This window comes from Calidris pugnax, unplaced genomic scaffold, assembly GCF_001431845.1.
Source record: "Calidris pugnax isolate Ruff unplaced genomic scaffold, ASM143184v1 scaffold28, whole genome shotgun sequence".
Classification (NCBI taxonomy): domain Eukaryota; kingdom Metazoa; phylum Chordata; class Aves; order Charadriiformes; family Scolopacidae; genus Calidris; species Calidris pugnax.
This window is the reverse complement of record NW_015090842.1, coordinates 17,323,269-17,349,281: the sequence shown is the minus strand read 5'-3', so window position 1 is coordinate 17,349,281 and position 26,013 is coordinate 17,323,269. Positions and strand designations below refer to the sequence as shown.

Genomic DNA, 26,013 nt, shown 5'->3' with positions numbered 1-26,013 from the left:
TTTCAAAACCTCAAGGCTGTAACAACCATGCCATACAAGTTCGTGCATTTATGCTTCCACGCTTGCAGTAATTTCTAACCTATTGGTCAAATCTAGTCAAATGAGAAGAACAGAACTCCCAGAGATGTCCCTACCACTGACATGAAGCAGGCAGGCAGGGAGAGAAGAGTGAAATTTCTTATTGAGGGAAACGCAACGTGAGCTCAATCCTTCTTGGACCTCTGTGAATCCACATAGGACATGACAGTTATAGGAACCACAGCCTGCAAAATCCAACCCTTTGACACCACATAATCTACTCATTCCTTCTTACCACAGCCTGCAAAATCCAACCCTTTGACAACACCTAATCTACTCGTTCCTTCTTTTCTCCTTGCTTCCATATAGATTCTCATTTGATGAAAAAAAACCATACAGAAGTTCTGGTAAAGCACCGCTAAAGGACGTCCTCTTGCCCCTTCCCTGAAGGCACTCAACCCAAAGACCTGTGGAAATGCTTTAGGGACCCGGATTTCTTCAGAAGGTATTTTGACAAAGTGGTCAAAACATCAATCTTATACACCTCCTGCTTTGGTATTCTTGTTTTAAATTCACGCTTAGTAGTACCTAACATTACCTTCTGACTTCTGCTTTTTTCTTTCCTACCTGTGCATCTGAGCCTTTTAAACATGCGCCCAATAAGAGGACTCCTTTAGCAAAGTACTACGTTACACAGATCAAGAAATGGCTGAATAAATACTTTAAAGAAGGCAAATGCTGTGAAGTGTGCTTGTCCATTTAAGACAATATTTGAACTGTTGTTCCTCTATTGAAGTATTAATTTGTTTGCACATAAGATCACTCTCTACTGTTAAATTATGTTTGAAAAGGCACATTTCAATGTATAAATTAAAATTTATTAATTTTGAAGTTTGGAAGAAATTGCGTATTCCCAGAAAGGCACGATTTATCACTCTTCTAAAAAGGTTAATATAGGAAATTTAAAATTTAGGATAATACATCCTGAAAAGATTCTACTTATTTCCATTGCAATTGCTTGTTTCAATTCTCTATGCACAGTAAAACCAAAAGAAAGCCAAAGAGAAGACTGCTGTAACAGTTTATATTTCTAACCCTCAATTTCAGAAATGACTGCTTACTTTCTACGCTTTTTTTTTTCTTTTGATATTCTACAGCTTCTGTCCTGGAAAAGAGACAAATTCTCAAGTTAGGTTGCCTGAAGTCACCAAGACAGTTCAAACCCCCAGGTTTAAATGCAGAAACAAGCCTTGCAATATGATGGTCGAAGCAAAGCTTCTGTAAAGAAATCTTTTTTCCTGACACAAAGGAAATTAGTCTCTAATGGAAAAGATTCCTTCAGAAACTGCCTGTCTGGAAAGGAACAAGATCTAGAAGAAAAGAGCAGCTCACTTTAAGGCTGTATGAGTCACAAAAGGAAGTTAAGCATTAGCACTTTTCCAAAACTGCAAGTGTGATCAAAAAGCAAAACAAGGGGCCAAATAAAAACCAAACTTGTATTTGCTTGGAAATACAGACCACGAGGACTCTGTAACCAGAGTGCAAAGAATTACAAATTCAAACCTGTAACAAAAAAAGGCGAAAAAATACCCAAAGTGAAATATACTCCATCCACAAAATAAAGCAAAAGCAATGTTGCACACAGAATATATCAAACTTTTAAGATTTTTTTATAACAACTCACCCTAATTCACTGGAGCTCTGTTGCTAACTTCAGGTTGGTAGATCAGTATTCTCAAGTAAAACTATCATGCAGATGCAGACTGGGGGTTCAATAAGCAAACTTCAAGGCCAAGTACATATAGCACAACACCAAGACTGACCTGAAGCACCCAAGCCATCCAGACAGCTAAGTAATAATATCTATGTTGATGACCTGATACCAAAATAAACACAAACTGCAACGCACACTGTGAAACAAATACTGTGGAGGCTGAAGGCACCATTGTGTTTGGTCATTACAACAATAATCAGGTGATAACATACAATATCTATTATTTGCACGTGTAAAATTACCTTACATTAAAAACTGGAAAGGGGGTAGAAAGAAGTGCACTAACTCAATCTAAATAAATTCTAAAAGCTCTGTTTTTTCCAGTCTTTTACATTGAGGAAAACCTGAAAACTGGCAGAAGGAAGCATGGAGCTCTTTCACCTGCCACTGCCAACACAGGTTTGAGCTCACTGAGAAGGTTGTCCTGTATGATTTCCCACCACAGTAGATATAGATAGAAGATTCTAAATAAAAGGTTTTATTTTAGAAGCTGCATAAAACTTTACATTGTAAATAGCAGTTGAAGTTTTAACTTTTATTTTTAAGGAAAAAAGCACATTGGAGTAACCTACACGTACCATACAAACCAGAGGGCAGGAAGCTGAGTGTGTTGAGATGGCTTTTATCCAACCTCTTCACTAAACGCCCAACAATTTAAATAGCAGGCACCATTCGGATTTACAGCCTTCAGTGAATTTCCATTTTACTTTAAAAGCATTCAGGTTTTAGCTAGTATTTTCTTTTCAATTAGTATTAAATCAAGTAATTTTGTTTACCTTTAGACAGAAATCACGATTTATACAAGGTGACAAAAATGACAAAATCCTTAACAATGCTGATTTTAACGTAGATAAAGAATTGGCTGCAAGGGTGCAGAACAGAACACAAAATTACAAAAAACTCCAAATTAAATGAAAAAAAGAGCTTTCCTCTTTCCATTTTCCCATGTTGCTACCTGTCCGCTCACGTTCTAAACGGCCACTACTTTTCCGTGCCACCGAGATGGTAATTTTCTTATGTTTTTCATTACCAACCAGAGAGGAAGATCAAAAAGCACCCAAACTTGTGTTTCGAACAACACACAAGGAGCTTGTTATTGACCTTAATCCAAATACCCAAGATGAGCTGCAATGTGCCTGTCCCCAGTACTGCAAGAAGCAGCAACGGGACCTTAATGGTAGCTGGTTCTTGGCAAAACTTAATTTCAGTTAAAGCGTTCCTTCTCCACCTCTCACGGGAGTGGCCTTGTAAGAAAACATTTTTTTTATCATTCAAAACAACCCCCCTTTCGTCCTCCTGAAGTTTCCTACTGCCACGATTCCCTTATGCTCTCCCCCTGGGACCCTCTCCGTTGGTTTTTGTCCCAGAGTCAGAAGTGATTACAAAGGCAAACGGTTCTAAACTGTGGAACCCTCCACAGTCTTTTTTTTTGTGTGTGTGTGCTCTTCTGCTGCTCAAAGGAGTCACTTAACCCACTGAAGGGATGAAAGCCAAGGGCAAGTAGGCAAGAACTATGCAGAACTCGCAGGGACCTGCCCACCTCCTGTCTCAACACCTCACTCCTGCAATTACCTACAGCGAGGAGAGCTGGGCGAGCTAAGAGAAACCACCACACGTTAAACAAAGCACACAGACAGATGCTCTTCCACAGCGTGTTTTAACAGGAGAATTTGCTAAATTCTGCTCAAGTTTTGTAGCACATTGGGTGCAATAGTAAAATAAAATTAACTTAGAAGCACTGCAACTGATCATCATCTTGGTCAGCACCAGGAAACGATTCTGTAATACTGGCATCCTCCACTTGATTATTTTGTTTGTTTTTAAAAAAAATCTATGCCTTTTCACTGTTTGTTCACAGCAGAACAATGAAGGATTGTGAAAGATGACAGATGTGAAAAAAAGATATGATTTGATTCAGGGAAATACTGATCGGGAACTATCTTGAAATCAAAGCAAATTTCATATTCAGAAAAGCTAGCAAGTAAGACCGCCATTTACAATAATTTTATTCACTAGCAGCAGTTAAAAGTTTACTTAATCCCTGAACATGGCTTTTTTGTGACATTCCTCAATACCTAATCATGTAACCAAAATGTTTTCAATGTTTGTAATTTCAGTGAGACAAAAAAAAATAAATCAGCTCTTAAAATACATTAAGATCTACTGAGAAAAATCAGGAAAAGTAATTTAACAGCTAGGGATTCACTAATATCATTAAACCTAGTACTGACTGCACAGCATATTTCCAGTTAAATGAAAGGGGGAACATACGTCTTCCACTTCAATTCAAACCAACTTAAAATATTTTGGTGTCAGCTTCAATGACACAGCTTTCTCTGCCAGCATCTCCAATAGAAAAGAATACTTTAGCATATATGCAAGCCTAATGTAAGCATTCCTGTTGAATCTAGTTTTCTCAATTAAATATTCCTGAACAAAATCTTCCCCCCTAATTGAATAGGAAAACTAGATGCCTACAGAAAAAGAATTTTTGAAAAAGAGGCAATGGTTTGAAAATAGAGTTCACAAATCAGAGGACACTAGTGGGGACCAACAGGATTCAATTTCAGGTAAAGGGAAAAAACTAAAACAAAAAAAAAAAAACCAACCCATTTTTCCCCAGAAGTCTCCTAACAAAAATTCTAGAAAAATTTCTAGCATCCAAGAGCTTCACAGGGATAACCATTAAAAAAAAAAAAAAAAAAGGAAAAAACCCAATAAACCAGCAGGAAGCATGAACTTTTGGTAGGGATCAAACAGAAAACTTTATAAGACAGGTCTCTAGACACGTAAGCACGGCAATAATTTTTATCTCAACTGACTCTGGCTATTAGCAGAAGAGGTAGGACTAGATCCAGCGTAAAGCTCAAAACAAGAGAAAATCTTATCAATTTTAATGGAGTTAAAGTCAACAGAAGCCGCTATCAACACAGAGCAGAATGACAGCCTGGCTGGAGACAGCACGGTGCTGCCAGGGACATCGTCCAGCACAGGCAGGAGCAGGAGCTCCTTCATAGCTCTGTCCCCAACACACAAGGCTGGGGCACAGCTTCTGAAAATCTCCTGAGAGCAGTCAAATCCTGTACACATTTGCAATTAACTATAGGAAGCCAAAAAGCACACTGGACTGGTACCATAAAATATGCCTCCTGTGTAGTGTCAGAATCAGATTTCATCGTACCACCTGATTGCAGATCACAGAACCCTCCATGAGGTGATCCAACACAGACACATCAAAATAGATTCGCCTAATCTTTCTAAAAAGATTGTTGTTACTAAACTCAAAGACAATAAGACACATGTCTTATTTTGTCACTCATACATTCCTTAAATTAATTTACCTGCCTCCCCTGTGGCAACCTGCTCTGTAACAGCTGGTTGCTGCTCTTAAGACTCGCAAGAACCAAAGCTCCTTCTACAACAAAATCTTCCCATCAAGCTGAGCCATAGCTGGGCCTCAGGAGCAGCTGCTACAATGATTTGGCAAAGAAGAAAAACAATCCAATGTATTGCATCTTCTAGTGCTATTTCTTACCCTTCTGAAGTATAAAACCAGGTACTGTAAACCATAGTAAGCTTTAAGTCACAAAAAGCACAATAGTCATGTTTTTCTAGTAAGTTTGCTTAAAATACTATTAAAGAACTCTGCTTCTATATGTGAGGTTCCCAGATAGTACAGTTAAACAATTGTTTTTAAGACAACTTTCAAGATTGTTTAAAAAAAAGGAACCCCCTGAAACAATGTTTCAAAGTACAAAAAACCAAATTCTCAAAACCAAAATATTTGCAATGTCTTCTTTATCACTAAGAGCAACTTCTCTTTTCTTTCCAACATACAAACTAAAACTCAATTGTGAAATCATAAATATCTCTTAAAAGAGGCCTTCCTATCAATCTATGGAACTAGTTCTGGTTTGTAATTCAATATGCTATTGCATAGCATTACGTGCACACAGACAATACACTACCAATATTGAAATTACTTTCCTGAAAAAGCAATATGTAAAAGCTGGGAATATTTTCTTGAGATACAAATTAAAATGCTAGCCTTTACAGTAAATCATCAAGGGAGCAAAAAACCCAAGTAAGTACAAACACAAGCCAAATAACCCACACAAAAGAAAACCTGCTGCATTTATGAAAGAAAAATCAATCTCTACTACAAATTACACAGCTTTCAAAAACCTAAGACTTGTCAACCGCTTCTAGCCTAAAGCTACTTTCCTAGATTCATTTGTCAAACTTACTCAAATCAACATCAGAATTCTCAAGTCTCATCATCCTAGAAATCCACTCCCTTATTAGCCTTAAGAGTTCCCAAATTCAATGCACTCAACACCTGAAGCCAGACAGTGTCTGGGAAATCCATGCAACCAGGAACTTGTGCAAATGTTTTTAACTGATAAGGAACAAAGAAAAGCCATACCCCTCCAGACGCAGGAGCCTGTTAGGTAGACAAAGTGCTAGGAATTATTTTCTTCTTTCTATCTATGTAGAATTAATCTAACAGCTAAAACAAATTGTAAAACCGGAGCGCACAAAGCACACAGCCATCTGGACAGAAGCCACATGAATTCCAACTGTACTTCAGATTCTTTGGTGTCACAACCATACTACGGTTAACGTCTTTACAAGTTCTGCTCCTCTTGCAGCAATAACACTTCGCTAACACTTTATAAAGTGTTGATTTTCTACAAAACACCTCAAGATGAAGCGCTGCTCTGGGAGTTTTAGCGACAATGGTATGTCTGAAGCCACTCAAAAATCCAGACTTCAGGTCGTGGTGTTGGACAAAGCGGATAGTGATGACCTGTGCCAGGGACAGTCCCACAAGGAGCCACGTGCACCCTCTTTGCACTCACAGCTGTGGTTCCGTGTACAATTATTTTGCTTTTATTGCAGAAAATGATGCTTCCCACTCCTTGCTTTCTGCCCAGCGCTGTTTCTGTGGCACACAACTCTGTACAACTAAGAGAACTCACCGAGGAGCTTGTACTCCTGAAAAGTGCCCCTGACAGAAGAAGTAGAAACACCTGAGTGGGTTTCCCAGCTCGGTTCACAGCACAAATGGCTGCATTAACACAATTAAGTGGAAGAATAGGAGCTTTTTGCCATAAATGTTTTTTCCCCTTCAACTAATTATAATTTTTGGCATATACTGAACTAGAGCTCTAACAGTCTATCGTATAGGCTGCTGGCTTTAGAAGACAATTTAAGGTGGGTTTTGTTTTTTCTCTGTAATTAGGTACCACTTCTTCCAGACATTAAGCCTGCACAATTCTACCAGTTCTCTCACGTTACTGAATTGCTTTAAAGTTCTTCAGTGTTAACAAGACATCTGCTGGCAAATAATTATTTAGATTATTCAATCGCACTTATTCTGCAATATCATTTAAAAAATACGATGTATTTTACTTATTTTTATCAACTAATCTCGCCTTGATATCTGTAGGATTACTCCTGTAAATTGACCCAGCCAGAAGCTTCCTTCCTATAATTGCCATCTGTTAACTACTTTTTACGAAAACACTTCTCTTTTGGCACATTTTAAAGACAATTATTGCAGTCATTTAATGAATGTGCAATTATCTTAGGAGAAATTATAATCTTAAATTATAACAATCATTACAACAGCAAGTACTTAGTTTTAAAGAGGAAACATACACAAAGTGTTGGACAGCCTATTTATTTGACAAGTGACAAAGGTTGAGGGAAATTTAAGAAAAGCATTAGTTATAGCAAAAATGATTCCAAAAAAGAATGATGAAACAATTCAAATCCCAACAGAGATGGTAATTACTAAGAAACTCATAGAGCTTTTAAAACAGTAAAGCAGATACTCCAGTGCATTTTCCCTGTTCTTATAAGTTCAGCAATTTTTGTCTTTCCCTTACTTTACAGCTGCATTTTGAAAGGAAAAACAAGGCAAATGAAAAACGGAGAAATTAAAATGGATAATAAATATTCATCAGTGAGTATATTACAAACTTATCTCACAAACATGTACTTCCTCTCCCCAACCTATGCAATTTGTTGTTTTTATAAGAAATACAGTGTATAAAAAGCTTATGTAAAGCTTAGATAATATATATACAAAAGGAAATGCTTCATACACATTCAACTATAAATAAAGCTATCAAAATATTGCTATCTTCAGTGATGAATACATCGTTGGCAGAAAGCCATAGATTAGTAATGAAAACATATTATATACAGCTAGAGTTTAAAAGACTTAGTTGACTGCAGGAACTGCACTACTCAATCTCAAGCTCCGAGATGTTCCTCTCATTAGCTGTCTGCGTTTGACACAGCCTCCTCACTTCCACTCCCCACTATTTGCACAGGCCTTTCTGAAAACCATAGAAAGAAAGGCAAAAAAGCCAGAAAACACGGTACAGAGAAGGTCAGTGGAGGGATTACTTTCATTACTTGTACATACACACTAAACCTATTAGGTGCTGGGAGATGACAACTGATTTCTGCTGCCTCACTGTGGTAGAGAACTTATTAAGCTCCTGCGAGGAAGGTGAAAATTGTTCTTTAAGCACAGAGAATTAAATCCAGAGCATACAACTCCTAGAAACATTTAAAAGGAAAGTTCAGACAGAGATTTACATTTGTTAATATGCCACCTATAAAATTAACCATAATTAAGGGAACACAAATGCAGTAGATACGCTTAGCGGGTGCTATACCAACACTATTAAGCATTTTAGGAAAAAGAACAAGGTTTTAGGGCTCTTCTGGTTTGGATGATGGTTTTTTGGAGGGTGTGGGTTTTTACATTTCAAGATCACAAGATATAATGTTTAATGCCCCACCCCCAAACACGAATGCTTACTGAAACAGATGTCTAGATTTCAGTTTTCAGATGATGCAAAGTAGGGTAGATTTTGAGACATATTTTATTATGCTCAGTCCCACTGAAAACTCATCCGCTGCTTCACAAGCAATATATATATATGTATAACAGTATCTATTATGCTCAGTCCCACTGAAAACTCATCCACTGCTTCACAAGCAGTATATATAATGTATAACAGTATTGAAACAGATGTCTAGATTTCAGTTTTCAGATGATGCAAAGTAGGGTAGATTTTGAGACATATTTTATTATGCTCAGTCCCACTGAAAACTCATCCGCTGCTTCACAAGCAATATATATATATGTATAACAGTATCGTAATTTTGCAATCTTGTATTGTAACACCCCTTAGGAGCCATATCCTATAAACTGACTATGCAAAATAGCCAATCTTTTCTGTGAAGAATTTATATATAGTGTGATCAATTCATTACTTCAAAATATTTCTCATTACAGGCTCACTTAAAGTATACAGAATGTAAGAAACACACTGATAAATACTATATTCTTGTCTTTTATACGTTTTCCATAACTGCAACTACACTCCAGTCAAGGGAGGTGATTCTACCGCTCTACTGTGCTCTCGTGAAACCCCACCTGGAATACTGTGTACATCTCTGGAGTCCTCAGCACAGGAAGGACATGGACCTGTTGGATGGGTCCAGAGGAGGGCCATGAAGATGATCAGAGGGATGGAGCACCTCTGTTATGAAGGCAGGCTGAGAGACTTGGGGTTGCTCAGCCTGGAGAAGAAAAAGCTCCAAGGAGACCTTATAATGACCTTTAGTGTCTTTATCAGGGAGTGGAGCAATAGGACGAGGGGTAACGGTTTTAAACTGAAAGAGGGGAGATTTAGATGAGATATTAGAAAGAAATTCTTTGCTGTGAGGGTGGTGAGACACTGGAAGAGGCTGCCCAGAGAAGCTGTGGCTGCCCCGTCCCTGGAGGGGTTCAAGGCCAGGCTGGATGGGGCTTGGAGCAACCTGGTCTGGTGGGAGGTGTCCCTGCCCAGGGCAGGGGGGCTGGAACTTGATGATCTTTAGGGTCCCCTTCCAACTCTAACCATTCCATGATTCTATCTATCAAGTAATTGGCTTGTTGTACCTCCAGTAAATTGCTGCTTACTATGTATTTCTGTCATAAAAACTTCACCATGCAAGATTTCAAATACAGGTAGAAGAGCAACCAATGGCAGAGCAAGAGGTTTACAAGTAGAATAATCCCAGGGATAGTTGTCTCCAATCAATTTAGAGTTGATACAAGAGGCAGGCATCTGCCAGCAGAGTCAGAGGTGAAAAGCCTGTGACTATTGAGGACGTGCATCTCAGCAGCACATAAGCCTGGACTTTGATCAGGTGAAGATTAGTTCCACCTCTGATGACACGCTCATCTATGAGGTTATGCCATTCTGATCTATCCAGATGTCCCAGGGTACGACCCCAACCAAGCAATCATCTACAACAACCAGCCTTTCTTTGCTAAACTGTCAACAAGGGCGAGACAAATTCTCTCCAAAAATGCAGTGCCCTCTGTTGCTATAAAACAAGTGGAGGAAAGCTTGTGCTTGCAGCATAAAGACCTTGCACATTTCAAGTCAGTTTAAGGAAAAAAAAAAAGAGATGCAAAATACTGGAATTCATGAATGTACTGAATTATCTGGTTTAAACTTTATCTGGTGCCAAACATTTAGTCACAAAAGGGAAAAGAAATTCACCCGATTTATGAATTAAGACTACCACCTTGTCCTATAGAATTTCAGATTGTTAATGGATTATTATTTCCCCATGCAATCTCAGTTATTCCATGTTCATATATGTAGCCAGAAGACATTAAAATGCTTATTATATAAATAAAATACACACTGAGATGGTTGTAAACTTCTCTTAGGACAGTTTATATTTTAGATTCTCTTTCCAACTTCCTTTTTCTTCTGAACATACAGAACTGTATGTTGAAGCCTGTATTTCTGTCGTCTTTTTTCCACTTCATGAAAAGTGAATAGATTATTTAGCTTAAACAAACTCAAAACAGTTTTAAGTGGAGTTAAAAAGATCAGCAGTGCTAAATTAGTCAAAGCAGAGGCTACATGAATCTTCAGTGCATTTCTCCACTTCACTTTCTGTCCTCAAACTAACTCTGATGAGAAATGCATAATGTGAAATTAAGAGGCTCAATTTATTTACAATTATAATCTAATTACAGCAGGCCTAGAAAGTGTCATAGCAGCATAAAACATTCTAGATTGTTTTTAATTCCGCAGTATTATTACACTGAATAGATTCTATTAATTTCTAAATTAATATCTATCAAAAAAATAGCTGTACAAGTAAAAATGTGATGAGTATGCTTGCTTTCAAATAATGAAACAACAAGTATTTAATGTTCTTTCTTAGTTTTAAATAACCTCAGCATAACTGTAGTTAAAGATCTTTGCTTGTCTAATGTTGGGTCCATTCCAATAGTGACAGTTCATTAACTATTTAATAAAATAAAATGTTTTCCTTTCTGAAAAAACCTCAATCATTATCAAAGTAAAACTAATGAAAATAATTAAATCCACCTGTAATTGATTCCTTAATGTGTACAAAAGTCAGTATGAGGCATTGTCTTGTTAAACAATATACGTTTCACCTTAACATATGGAAGTTATCAACATCTCTTCCCACCTTACTCCTAGCCTAAAAATAACCAGTGTCAGTAAGACCAATATTCCCTCCCTGTCCCTTACCCCACCTTTTTCCTCTCTGGTTCAACAGCACATAGTTGGAAGAAGCTCAAACAGAACAAACTCATCTTGAACTTTAAATGCTACACAGGGATCAACGAATAAAAGTGAGAATTAAAACTAAAACCCCCTCTTAGAAAGACAGATCTGAAACACTTCTTCACTTCAGTAATTGCTGTACTTTCCTATTGCTGCTCATATTACATACCCTGCTGTTTTAGAGACTTCTCCATTGTTTGCTTCTGTCACTCCCCCATCAATACATTCCTCGCAAGAATTTGACAGCTACCGCTTCACAACCAGCTTCTGAAGGAAACATTAAACATCTGTCCGATTAGATAAACTCAAGGTCAGAATCCAAGTTGTACAATTTATTGCATACCCTGAAATAATAAAAACCAAACCAAGCAGTTTTATAACTGTCTTCTGTTTCATTTCAAAAATTCCAGGGGAAAAACGTAAAAAAAAAAAGTTTAAACACTGTAAAGTTGCTTTGTTTTCACACCACAATAAAAACCAAAACCAAACCTTCCAAAATTTAAAATACTCTCCACAGGCTTAGAACTTTCTTTCCCTCTATTCCTACTTACTAAAGGAACTGCTAAAACTGGTCAATGGGATTGAAACAAGTCTGTGAAGGTTCTGATGTACGCAACGGGAAAGTCACAGCACCACTGAGTTTTATTAGACCTACTTTTCCACTGCCTGGCTTGTGTCCCACGTGCTCCTCACAAACCATACTAATCCCTGGATTTCTCACCACCCGCACTTTCCCTGGAATCCACTTCCTCTTGCCCCCCAGGCCAGCTCACAGGAGACCACCAGCACGGACGCTGCTGCTCAGGGTTCTGCCGCTGTGTTTGCTGGCGGGGAACACCAACACCATCACCTCTGCCTTGCAGCCACCATCCCGTCTGTCTGTAGGTCACCCAGATAAGTGACAAGAGTAGCTACTCGGGCCGTGCCCTCTTCTTCCCCCTCCCCGGCCTAAAAAGTAAGAAATGTGTAAAAAAAGCAACATCTACTGCATCCTTTAGCCAATGGAGCTGACCTCAAAGCACAGCCACATACCTGCTCCGTAACATCACACCGCAGTGCTACAGAAGAGGTGTCAGTAGTAGGAATTGAAAATGCCAGGCTCCCCAAACTTAAGCAGAAGTTGTAACAGAGAAGCAATCTACTGATCCAACGCCAAAGATTAAATGTGTTAAACCCTTATCTCTACACCGATAACCGAATATTAAAGGTGGGGAAGTGCCTCCTTCACAGCCCTCTGCCCTGCAAACAAAGTAGAAGCAAAAGCCAGCCATAACTCTTTCCTTCCCGATAGCTTTTTTCCCCAAAAAAGACACCATTCTATATTCTCAGGTAGAGAGAATATTGGTAGCAAGAACACAGAGAAGTAATACAGTTATTACACCCTTTCTAAAGCTGTCTGCATGCATAGATTTGATGGTAGAGTTGCCTCTATTTTGTAATGCACAGGCTGAAAATTAGAAAGCATTTATACTCCCTCACCTTTCCCAAATACAAGCTAAACTCCTACTAGGATTTAAAACATGAATTTAAAATAAAAATACCTACTTTCACTGTTGACATGTACATGGATTTCAACAGAGAGCCTCAAATTTTGGAAACCCTAGACAACCAGCAATGGCAGCTGAATATGTTTATTTATCATAGAAAAGCTACAGCTCCTTCTGCCAAACCATCTAATTGAAGAAGTTTCAGTCCCTCCTGTCAAATCAAATTTGGGCAGGATGCTGCCAAGCAGTGCCAAACTGTCGTAATTTTAAGGTATTAAAGTACAGGTAATGCCCTCACTGATACCACTCTTCAAGCATTAACAAGGAAAGCCACTAAACCAGTCTCCAAAACCACAACAATAACTTCAAAGACCAGTAAATTTTAAAAGCTGAAAGAATACTTATTTGTGCCTTTTGGTTATTAAGTCTCTCCTATACTCTAGATGCATTTTCTTTTGAATTTTTTGAGTTGAAAAATCTGTAAGAATCTCATGTGCTAAGGTTTCAAGAAGCTGTAATAAAAACATGATTCTGCTAGTTACAGCATTGTGAAAAAATAACTTCACTTGCCCTGTTTTGTTTGGTTTTGAAAAGCTTAGCTGCTCTCTTAAGAGACCAAAGCAATCCGGAAGCAGCAATCTATATTTCAACTTATTGACCCTTACACACTTCCTATAAAAGAGAAGATGATGCAGATAAAGGTCAGAATTAAAAAAAAAAAAGAAAAAGCACTCAATATCTCAATTAAAACTACTTGAAAATTCACTATGTTATGTATGAGAAAGCACTCCTAAGAAATAGGCTGAATCTTTCTGAACCCTTCAATGCTCACACAATTTGAATTTCTCTCAGATAATCTGAAAAGCACTCTTGTATACCATTGAGAAATGACAACATAATTTTTACACTAACTTGTCCTCCAGGCGGAGGGCTTCAATACTTGCAGTAGATGTGCACGTTACACTAAAAAAACTGCAGAGCTGGAGGTTTTATTTGTTTAGCCAAAAGTAACAAACTCAAAGATAGCCGCAGCCTTTTGGATGTTTTCTATTATTATTAATCTTATCAAAACCAAAACAAAACAAGTTTGTATTTGAGCACGACCACAAAGACACCAAACAAAGGACCGAGTAACAACAAAACCAATGCAATACTTGCAAGAAATCAGCCACATAAGCCATACGAAAGTTCTTAAAATATATTACTATAAGTCCTTTAAAAGACAGTAAACAGTAAGATCTGCACCAAAATCACAAACCAACCAATTTTCTCTACCGTATTTGGGAAATACAAGCAGGAGAAGGCCCGGCACCGTTTTCTCTTATTAAATACCTCAGGTCACATAAACTGTGCTTTCTACAATGGTAAGAAAGCAACAGGAGAAAGCCAGGTCTGCATCAACAGCCTGTTTTGGTTTTTTTCCCTAAACTAGCAGTTACTTAGACTTCTTCAGGGTCAAATAACAACAGCTCAGAGATTTCAATTGTCACACCTTGGCACAAGCACCGGTCACTATTTTTCATTTTACCTTATCAATCAAACCAACCAGGTCAGACCCTCACACCCCCAGCATCCCTACATACCTGTCCTTGTAAGGTTACACGAGTTCTGTCTTGCAGGTGGTGATGAGAAACTGAAGAATGCCAAGGATGGACCTGACTCTGAGACTGGGCCCGAACAAGATCAGACGATGGTGTTACTTGTGGTGGCGTGATATGTTCCAGGTCGTGCTCTAAAACATGGCTTGTGCTATCCTGAACGAACGCAGAGTCATCAAACTGTGGCAGAAGGTCTTCCTGAAGGAGGTCGTCTGGGTCAAGGCCTGTAAATGGTTCATTATGAGTCTCCACTTGATGAAGTAAGTTATCATCTAACGATGTAAAACCGTTGCTTTCAATAGGGTCAGCGAAATGGCTTATCTGAGAAGCAGAACCAGCAGAAGCTGGAAAACTAATATTCACAGGAGAGAGTTTTGAACTACTAAAGTTGCCCTGAGGATGCGCAGAATGCAACATTTGAAAACTATTTGAATTCAAAGGTGTGTTAGGATTCAACATGTGCTCAGTTGTTTCTTGCTTGGTCCCTGTTTGAGATGTAAAGGCATCGCTTCCAGTGAAGTCAGAGATAGAGTGCGTCTGCTGGCTAGTAGAAAGGGCTGTCGAAGGCTGAAGAAGGCTGGTTGGAGAAATGTGGTTATTAGAGTAGGAATAAGGAGATGAAAATTGTTGGCTGTTATTGACAGAACACGGAGTAATAGTTGGGGACTGTCCATCGAAATTTCCTTCTTGATTCCCACAAAAGTGTATTGAAGCACTTGCAGTTTGAGAAAACTGTTGGACAGACAGAGGCTGCTGTGAAGTTGATGGATTAGAAACCGGAGGCGGGTGGCTAACACTGACTCTGTGAGAAGTAGACACATTAACTTCCATGAAGTCTTTTGGCTGACTCAGAGCATCTTGCCCCGTGTTGTTTCTGCTTTGTTGGGAGCGTAGCGAGGCACACTGATGCTGCGGTTCATTAGCCTGAAATAAGGCAAAGTCATGGTGTGCTACAAAGCTTTTGTTTTGCTGCATAGACTGAGAATGTCCTTGGTGAAAGGGGGACCCATTTTGATTCGAAACAGTTGTGGCAGTTTGGTGACCCCACATAGGACTACCGTCGGCCACATCTGGAAACATCCCATTAGACTGGTTTTGCGGGTGAATTGGTGAACAATTGAATTGAGAGTGTGGTGATAAGACGTTGTCAGCTGAGCTATTAAAAGACTGATTTACCGAGTGAAGTTTCAGTGAATCATACTGATTCAGCTGATCAAAATCACTCATCTTCTGGGGATTTTGAGCATCTTGCACATGGTTCAGTGAGTCTATGTGCAAAGGTTCGAATTCTGCACCCAAATTCAATTCATCAACAAGTGAAACAGGTCCAGGTTGAACAAAGGCATCATCTGACAAACCTTCTAAGGTCTCACTAAAAAGATTGGCATCATCAAAAAAATCCATCATAGGATCAGTCATCTTGATAGTTCTGTACTGCTTTTTCTCTCAACTCCAAATGGAGTCAATTTTGGCTCTCTGCAGTGAACAGAAACAAATGACATCCAGCGGTCACCACCTTATCCAAGGCATGCCAACATCCATTAGTGCTTCTGATGAAACATTTGTCTTAAAGTGTTAAAGCATCCTATAGGAAGGGAAAAAAGAAAAAGAGAAAAATTACTTTCATTACTCTCCTCATCACTCCTTCCCCTCCCCAACACTTCTATGGAATTTTGGTATTTTGTTCCTAACTTTACAGTCTAGTTAAACCACAAATCAATTATTTTCGCTTTTATCTGCTGCCCTGTGCAGAATTTAAATGACGTAAGGCACAGAAATGATAACTAATATTTGATGTTTTAAATGTAATGGTTTCAATTTTTCCAGTCAGTTTGCTCTATTACCTAAGCACAATTTTAGATTCTCCTTAGCCATTTTGATTAAAACTACCAAATTGTAACAGAATTGTCATTTTTAGTAGTCCAGTATTAAAATTTGTTTGTAGAAAGACATCATGTAATACATAAAATGTACACAGTAATTCTGTATGTTTAAACAAGAAACTCGAGAGGTTATAAACTACATTTAAAAATACAGCTGCCTTGACTTCCGTAGGAAAAGCTGAGATACTGTTTCTTCTATTTAACTTACGTTAAGTAAGATTCTGAAAAAATGTGTTTCATCTCACTTAAAGATGTACTAGAACTCTTATTTAAAGGAAAGACCAGAGGCTGAATACAGTGATACGGTCAAAGATAAACACAGGAAAAGAACTACCTTTGGTTCGCCAACAGAGTTCACACACTTACCTAGTTATGAAACACACGTTGTTTTATCCGTAGCATCCCTGAGTGATAACCAGTGAATCAGAGTTTGCAATCAGGGATTTCAGGCAAGGGGAGCTGAGAAGGATGTTTAACTGAAGTTTAACTTTAGCCTAAAAACTTACACATTTGTAGTGTAATCAAACAAAATGGGAAATGAATGAAAACGTGTCTCCCCGATACTTTACCTCCCCTGCTATCAACTAGTAAACCTCTAGAATAGAGGAGCAACCACTTTAAATGAGTATCTTCATGGAATAATAATCCCTTTAGCATGTCAATACATATATCTAATTACTAAAAAGGAAAGAAAACAGCCATCTGACCCTACTACTAAAGCTCACCTTCATGCTCTCCTCCTCCACTTCAATTCCAATTCTTCATTAATGAATTCTCTTAAGAATAAAACAAGTATAGGATCCTTCTAGAAATGGACACCATGGAAATGTGAAATACCCTTATGGACAAGGTTCATGTTAAACCAATTAAGTACAAAATAGTCTTTGACAAGCTGATGAAAACGTGTTCTGCTTATGCTCATAGTCCACTGGAAGCATTGCGACCATAGTCAGAATAAAGCTTCACCTAAATTAATAAACCTCACTGAGAACTTGGCTTTATAAACCTTCTAGTCTACACAGAAAAAAAGACAGATGGATCTTGTATCACACTGAAAGACGCCAGTGGGTGACATCTATCAAGTATGAATTGGTATGGGTGTTAATTACTACAAGTATCGAGAAGAAGCATGCTATTAAAAAGGCACAGAAGCTTAGGAAGGGGACAGCTCAGCATAGCAAAGTAGTTGGGGATTCCAGATGATGCGCTGCTTAAAGTTAGGACTTCCTGAAGTCCCAAGTTAAAGGAAGCACTACAATAAATTAACTACGTTATCTTCCAACACTGATTAAGTTGTCTAGTTATGATTAAAAGCAACAGAATGACTTGCCCAGTGTCAAACACCTTCCAATTGGTGATAAACCAACATCAGGATCCAGGTAGATGATGTGGCATGGGTTTAAGCTTTTGTAGCATTCCTAGTATAATCATGTCTCATCTTAGGATATTTCAACTCCAAAGATAAGTCAGGCAAGAACTATTTAGCTTATTTCAACTCCAAAGATAAGTCAGGCAAGAGCTATAGAGCTCCAAGAAGACAACCAAGTCAGACTAAGTGCAAGGAAAGAATATCATAGACACAGAACAAATGATCTAATTAAAGAAACCCCCATCTGGGGAAGATATGTGGCAATTACAGTAACCATGTGTTAAATGTCATGTTCCAGGCTATTAAGGACCCTACTGTAAAAAAAACCCTCAAATTTGAAGCCTGTATCAATAAGGGTTTACATATTGAGAGAATAAATAGCTCAGCAGACTGCACACAGCTCCTTGGTTACATCCAGAGATAAACTATATTTCACTGTGATTGGAAAGCTACTCAATTTGCACTAAGATGAAAAAAATATATAGATTTCTTCTTTCTTTACCCATATAGTTACAATAGCACATACTTTTTTTTAAATTTTGTTTGTTTGTTTTTACATAGGGTAAGTGACATATGGGCCACCTATTATATTGTAATTAACTGTATATTGTATTATTTTAATTAATGTATAAATGCTCTTCAGTTTACCTGCATAGTAGCCTGGAACTGTCAAACAGGACTAAAACAAACCCATATTGAAAAAACATGTACCAGACAATCTCTTCGTGTTTTCTTGACAATTGTGTATCTCTATAGTAAAAAACTGTGAAAAACCCCATGCATAACAGCTGGCATCACTGCAGCTACAATACTGTAACTCTGAGCTTGCCTCACAGAAACTTCCTTCTTTGCTCAAAACCCAAGAAACACTTTTCATTGTAGTTTTTCCTACTTTCTTTCAGCATAAGGGAAAAAGGGGGAAGAAGTAAGAGACAAATAATACAAACTCTCTTTTTAAAATGCAAAGGATTTCTAAAACAAATAAATCCTAGTAGGTGTAAAAAGGAAATGTAACCTGACGATGTCAGCTTCACTTCAAGGATCCAAGCAAGATGCATAGCACAAATGAGCTTCCAAACTGAGAAATCTGAAGGCTAGATACATGAGAAAGCTCTCTGGGCTAATTAAACTAACGTACATTTATTATGAAGAAAGTTCCTCTGTAAAGAGGAGGTCATGAAGTGGAATAAAAAAACCCCAAAAAACCACAACCCAAACCTCTTGGAAAGGATAGCACTATAGATAGCCCAAACACAACTCAAGCAAAAACACATTGGGTTTTGCCCACAGAAGTACTTTAACCTCTTTTTCTTCGGTGCCTACAAAAACCATCGTGTTTTTTCAGCACAAAGAGAAGCACACCTTGGAAACTCAAGGATATTCATTTGGAGAAACCAGCCTTCCACACAGAGACATCTTCCAGATTTATTGAGCAATTGTCCTGTTTGTTTCTCTCTGCTGTATTTGAATATGAAAACATTAGATCCTCAGCTTGCAAATTGTGAAGGCATAGGAAGGCAAATTGTGATGCATTTCTGAACTTAACTGGCACACACATACTATTTTTCTGTCCCTTCCTTAAAAAATACCTACCTCCTCACAGTTAACGTACTGAAACAATAAAGTTCTTACATGAGAACCCCTTCCTTAAAAAATACCTACCTCCTCACACTTAACGTACTGAAACAATAAAGTTTTTACATGCTTTCTGTAAGGGATTCTCCACGTTCTTACTCCCTCTTATATATAAAATGATAGCAGCTAAAATCAAGTTTCACCACACTTTTATCCAGCCTTCTCCTTTCCCAAACAGATCTGTGGTACCAAATGGATCTTTGGACATGCTTCTACCTTCAACTGGCAGAAAAGTGATCAAGAAAATAAACATTTTGAAGACTTTCATCTACTGGACTTGACAACTACAAGTTTAACAATGCAGCATTTTATAGTACCAGTGCCAAAATACTTCTCATGGAAGATAAGCTCCCACTGGAGCTGCATTTTAATCATAATGGAGAAACTAGTTTTGAATCTCTACTCAATAAAGCAAACTACAGTAAAAGAAGAAAATGTGTTTAAAAAAAAAAAAGAGAGGAGAAAGAGCTCTTTCTTAAAGAGGCAAATTTTTGCTTTGTCAAAACACTATTATGATAAATAATTCCATTTTACAGCAATCTAACATTAAGAGATCTATTTTAAAGTAAAGATTTAAACCAAAGTATTAGAACAGGACAAATGGTATTAAAATAGATGTTACAAGTCCAAGTGAATGAAAAAACACTAATTTCTGCATAACTCATGTTTTTCATTTAAAAAACAAACAACGTTGTTTTCTGTAGGGTCTAAAATCTTTTCCCTTACAAACAGAACATAAGGCAATGCATTATCATTGTTCCTCTTAATCTGCAAAAGCAGCTCTCAGGCACTACTACTGCAATTCTAACGTTTTTAAACTTGAAGATCTTTTTCAAATTTTACTTATTCTATTCAAAACCACCTAGAAATGAAACTGGCTACGCTCAGCCCAGTTGGTTTCCTTTCCTTAAGTGTGTGTAAGAACGAATCAATCCCAGAGCTGGGTTAGGAAACGCCTTGAAAGTGTGTGTGTGTCGGGGGGGAGTGGGGCAGGAAGAAACTTTCATTTTGGTTGCTCATCAGAGTTTAATAACAACCCTTTATTCTTGTTGGAAAGAAAGACCAAGGAGAAACTTTATATTATGTTACTGTGCGGTAGATCCGAGTTGTAAAAAGACAAGCTGGAGTTACAGACACAAGCAAGAGCAGAAACAAAGGGAATGGTACAAGACTTAAAGACCAGAAGAAAAGGAAATAAAGATTTATTTTACAGAATACAACAAAAAAGAATGAACACCTAAGAAAACAGAATCAAAGATATCAAATTTTGCTTTCAAAAAAACGAAGTGGGAGTAGCAGTAAAATACAAGATAATAAAAACTACTGATGTGTTTCATTTCATTAATTGCTTTGTTGATTACTTTTGATGAAGTGACAACAAAAAACAAGCTACTCTAGTTATAGGCAAGTAAATCGGGTAGATTCAGCACATTAGCATGACATCCACACTTGCATACTTTGATAGACTGAGTATCACCCCTTCACGTGCCTGATGTGTGACAGTACCATAGATAAGAGCAAGTCAGTGACTTTGATGGCCATTTTTCACACCAGTTGAAACAACGACTGTCTAGAAAAATAACAGAAGCGAGCTCAGAAAGAAGCCAGGGACTAGTGAGTAGGCAGGAGGAATTAAAAACCCAAGTCATAAAAGCATGACATAACAGAAGTGTGGACTACAGGTAAAGGACACAGAAGGGGTAAACACAGAGTCATAACTAGGAAAGAGTTTTACATCATGTGCATGCAAAATGGTTCTTTTTGGGGGGAACAGGGCAGCAATGCAACCAGGCATAACGGACTTGCTTCCAAACAAGAGATCTGCCAGAGAGACTGAAAAAGTCATTGTATTTGCTAAGTTTTTTAAAGCATACAACAGCACGACAGGTTTGTGGCTTTGTATGATTTGCCTATCTATTAGCAGATGGAACACTTTGTCAAAAGAGGTAGACAACACAGCATGTTAAGAAACAGATACTCAAGAAACTGAACACTTCTGCAAAATATTCAGAAATGACAGAGACATTCCCTCCCCAGTGTTAAAAATAAAACACAATTACACTATCATTATTTGTCAGATTTAATCATAACTAAAGCTTTGGCTGAGTTAAAGCTGCAGTAAATTAAATAATACAGAAGCTACTTCCCCCACTGATGTGCCAATACAAATGATATTCTATTATAGATTTAAAGATCAATGCACATGTTAAATTTAAAATGCACAAAGGGACAGCACAATTTCCTCAAAATCCCAGAAATGCAGAAGATTAAAAAAAGAACATTTAGTAGAGATGAACTCTTTTATTCCCTAGCAGAAAGGCATAAGTAAGGCTCTGTACAAGAGTGCTATGGTGTCTGTAGCTAAATAAGGCTTGAAGAGGCATTTTATCTTATTGTTATCTCTAAAATTAGAAGAAAACTTGTTTGGATAGCCTGTTTCAATAAATAGAAACCCACACATCCAGTTATATAGCTAAATATACATTATTTTATTTTAAAATTGGTTTTCATTGATAAGCATTTATAATTTTTTTTGAGTAATGAGCCATCCTTTTAGTAAAATAATACCCTTAACATACTGGTTTTGTTTAGAATTCTGTCCTGCTACAGAGTTCACAGACACCATGCTAAACACTCACGAGATAACTCAAGTACCTTGTACTTTGATTTGAAGATTTGAAACTGATAGTCCTAAATTAAGTTCTCAGGACTAGGTTCCAGTCCACGGCTGCAGTTCCAGCTCTGAGTAAGAGGGCAAGACTGGAGCAAACTGGCTTGTGCGTGCTTGTCATAATAATCCAGAGTACTCTGGTCTCATACCTACACTTCTTTTGCTTGCACCAAATACCTCATGTAACTCTTTAGCCCTCTGCTCCCCAGTCATGCACGAACTCCCTTCTACCACCTCTCCCCTCCTTTCTGCTAAAGCAAGTTGCCTTTGGGACAAAAATATTAAACATTTATAGATTAAAAAAATAATAATTCAGTACCTGTCAATTGGTATGCTCAGTCCTAAAAGTGCCAAGTCAACCAACATGACAAATGGCATTTCACTTGGAAAGAAAATCCATCTTTTAATGCAACTAAAGACAAATTTCTACCGTTCTCCAAGACGTTTGCCTTCATGGGGAAGGGGACAGCTTCTTTAGTGAGGGCAGCTCTGCTTAAGCTTTGCACAGAGCAAAACCCCACCAAAGAGAAAGTCTATCACCAAACTCGCTGTGGAAAACAGCACAGGATCACAAGTCCAGCAGCATGTTTGGGCCACTTACTATACTTCTTTAAGAGATCCATTTTAACATGAATTTTTAACTCAAGGTAAAGTTATAAAGTCTCAAAATGATATATCAGCAAGCAGTGCTTAATATATGGAGAGAACACATCATAATAATTCCTGTAATGGATGAAGTAATCTTAGCTGGTTTATTTAGAGACCAACATACATTAAAAATACTAGTAGCATTTAGAAAAATTCGTATTTTCTAGTAAGATTTTTGTGGTTGTTTTGTTTCTACTGTTTTGAAGTGGGTGTGTGTAATACCACCAAGTTTCTTCAGATGAAATATGGTTTATATTACTGAAAAAAATGTGGTGGTGGTGTTTTTATTGCACAAAATTCACATCTTTTCTTTTGCTGCTTTCCAGGATGGAGTTTGTTTCTTCCCAAAACTTCAAATTCAAAAAACGTATGGCGAGATGCCCAGTTAAAGCCTGTAGAACTGTCATATGCATCAGAAAAGGAATCTCAAATCAAAGACCACTTTTAAATTATTTACCTATATACCACCATGCCGCTTCTCTGTCTGTAATACTACGAGTTAGAATGATTTAGTTAGAGCACTGACACTTAGATATATGAACTTCAAAGTTTAATACTTAGCTTGGGTCAAAATTATGAGCTAGCACAGGCACCTAAAGAACCTTATACTATAATAAGTATCTGATTAACCTATGACATAAAAATAAGTTGCTGAAATCTTCTAAATTAAAAATGTATCACAAGATACTTAAGAAAAGGGCCCAAATCAAGATAAAAAAAATACCCTTACCCATGAATATAGAACACATCTCTTCAATGAAGAATTAAGAAGCTCAGAGATGTGCTTTAAATCCAGATGGATACCTCATCATTAGAGACCTGAAAGCGAAACATGGTAAACAAGTCACAGAACAAGGGACTTTAGGAGATACGTATTCAAACACAACACTAACTCAAAAATTGAATAGATACCATAAAAACAAGAACACCAGAATTAATACACAATCACTAGTAGCCACAATATTCTAAATGTCTGATCAATAAGCAATTAAAGTACCCATTTTGCAGGACCACTGAAAAAACCTACCACCTACAAACCTCTAAAGTCAGAGGGTAGACTGTGCCAGAATATCAGAAGTTTTAGGGCAGCTTTAAGACACAATGTAAGGGGAAAAAAAAAAAAAAAAAAAAAAAAAAAAAAAAAAAAAAAAAAAAAAAAAAAAAAAAAAAAAAAAAGAAAAAGGTTTTCAGGTTAGGTTTTTAAATCTGTCAATGCAAGAAGCCCTGTACATATTATCTTTTACCAACAGTCCACTATTATATACTGACAGATGCACTTGCCAGTCAGAACTGACACTGCCTTTCTAGGGGAGCGTACTCGCATGACAGTTTTATCCTACTCCTTGCCTTGACTCAGGAGAGAAGCTCAACTTCAAGAACTTCTCATTTCATCTGAAAGAGGCTTGAAAACATCACACCACTTAGAGGAAAATGTCCATGGGGCTTCTAGGGCCTGTGTGTAAAAGCCTCAAAGCAAAGAAAAACACCCTCTACCATTAAAAAACAGAGAAAAAGTATATGAACTTCCATTTTATAGTAGTGGGTTTTCCCAAAAACAATGCTGCCCTTTCAAAAATAAGGCCATTCTCTCCCAGACACAGAGCATCATCCAATTCCAATAAATAGATTTCCCTCTCCCTAAATATAATTTCTTGGTGACAAACTCTTAAACACCTTTGCAAGAATATTAATAAAGTTCAACCTTTAATCTTTATTAAAATATAAGATAGCAAATATCACTACATTAAAAAGCAGATTTTACCACGAGGATTCTTTCTTCTCTCCACATCTTTGAGATAATGTGGTAACATGTCAAAGATATAAATTGGTTGTAAGACCTATCAAAAGTCTGCAACATTCCAGTAAAGAATGTTCTGGTACTAATTTGGTACATGAGCTGTTCTCTTTTGCTGTACTGGAACTCCCATCATGCAAATAGAGCTCCCACATCCAGAAGCTCCTCTTCACATCCAGAAAGTAGAATCAAGTTTGAAATTATTTAACTGTGAGGTCTATGCAGCATTTCAATATATTTTTTATTCCTAAACTTCTGTTTATTTAAAATTTCTTTGTTGATTAAACAAAGTTAATAGTATAAAGGTTTTACAATATATAAATTAACTGAATAGAGGCATTCAAAAATTTATTTTTTATTGAAAACTTGCAATCAAGTAAGTTGTCCTAGCTGTAGGAGTTCCACAGTAAAAAAAGAAACATAATTCAACTGTAACTACCATAATACAAACACTATCTCAAGTTCTCAGCTATCCAAAACATAGCTGGTTTCGATCCTTGCTCAACTGAGTTCTTTGTAAAACCTCAAAACAAAGAGGAAAAAAAGATGTTTCTTACTCTTTAGGACAGTGTCCACTTGCTTGAACAGCTTCCAATATGGAGACAATGGTGGAGTACGTAAAAGTTTGAGAAATCCTATGTTGAAAAGAAGAAAAACACATATTTAACTAAACATACATTTGTCAGATCTATGATACGCTACTCTAGATGTAAAATACAGGAAATATTTCAGACAGCAGAAGAATCACTGATGATTATACTAAGTGCTAAAAAGAGATACACACAAAAAAAGGAACTTAAAGGTTTCTTAAGAAGCCAATGGGATCTATCTCCGCAGATTCTCAAATAAGCTATGTTGCTATATTTTAATTCCATAGACATACACATATATATGTGTATATATATCTGTTAAACGAGATACGGTAAAAGAACATTCTGTAAGTCTCCTTCTTTGGAAGAGAGTCTTAATGCTTCTTTTTAAATCTTGAATTGGGAAAATTCACTGATATACAACAAAGCTTATACTTTATTAAAAAGAACCAGAACTAAATTTGTTATAAGCATGCCTAGATACATTAAGCTCTCTCAGAAAGTTTTAAAAAAAAATATCTTCCACAGCTCAACTAATATAGTTTCTTCATAAAATACCAAAAGAAAAATACACGTTTCCCTACATACACATGGGTTTCCTTATGTTCTTGATGGAATCCTAAAGTTTTACTATTACTAGTAAAATTTTTTGAATAATAGTAATCTTTCTCATTTTGGACACTAAAACACAGACTTTTATACCTATTAGTGTAACAGAAAATAAGCTATTCATTCCAATTAGTTTAGAATAAGCGCATTACCCCAATTTCTGTGTTTTAAAGCATCACATACATTTAATAAAATTATTTAGTTTTGTACAAAATCCTCGTATGCTTTTATGGCTTCAGTCTTTGCAAACACCCTTTAGAAAGTTTAACAGCAGCAGTTTAAGGAGTTATTTTCAACCACCTTCTTC

General features: G+C 37.2%; 1 protein-coding gene across 8 annotated transcripts in view; it reads right to left on the bottom strand.

Moving 5' to 3' along the window:
* CHD9 (chromodomain helicase DNA binding protein 9) overlaps positions 1-25,147 on the bottom strand; it is a 106,762-nt gene extending 81,615 nt beyond the window's left edge. For 6 of the 8 annotated variants that reach the window (XM_014942345.1, XM_014942342.1, XM_014942347.1 and 3 more), the window contains exons 1-3: positions 25,065-25,147; positions 23,443-23,531; positions 14,492-16,091 (exon numbers count right to left, since the gene is read on the bottom strand). In XM_014942345.1, coding sequence (XP_014797831.1) covers positions 14,492-15,925 — 1,434 coding nt within the window. In that variant the 5' untranslated portion in view covers positions 15,926-16,091; positions 23,443-23,531; positions 25,065-25,147. Of the gene's footprint in view, positions 1-14,491; positions 16,092-16,755; positions 16,849-23,442; positions 23,532-25,064 lie in introns of all 8 variants that reach the window. The other 2 variants (XM_014942344.1, XM_014942350.1) reach the window with 2 other exon arrangements.
* Positions 25,148-26,013: the final 866 nt, after the last annotated feature.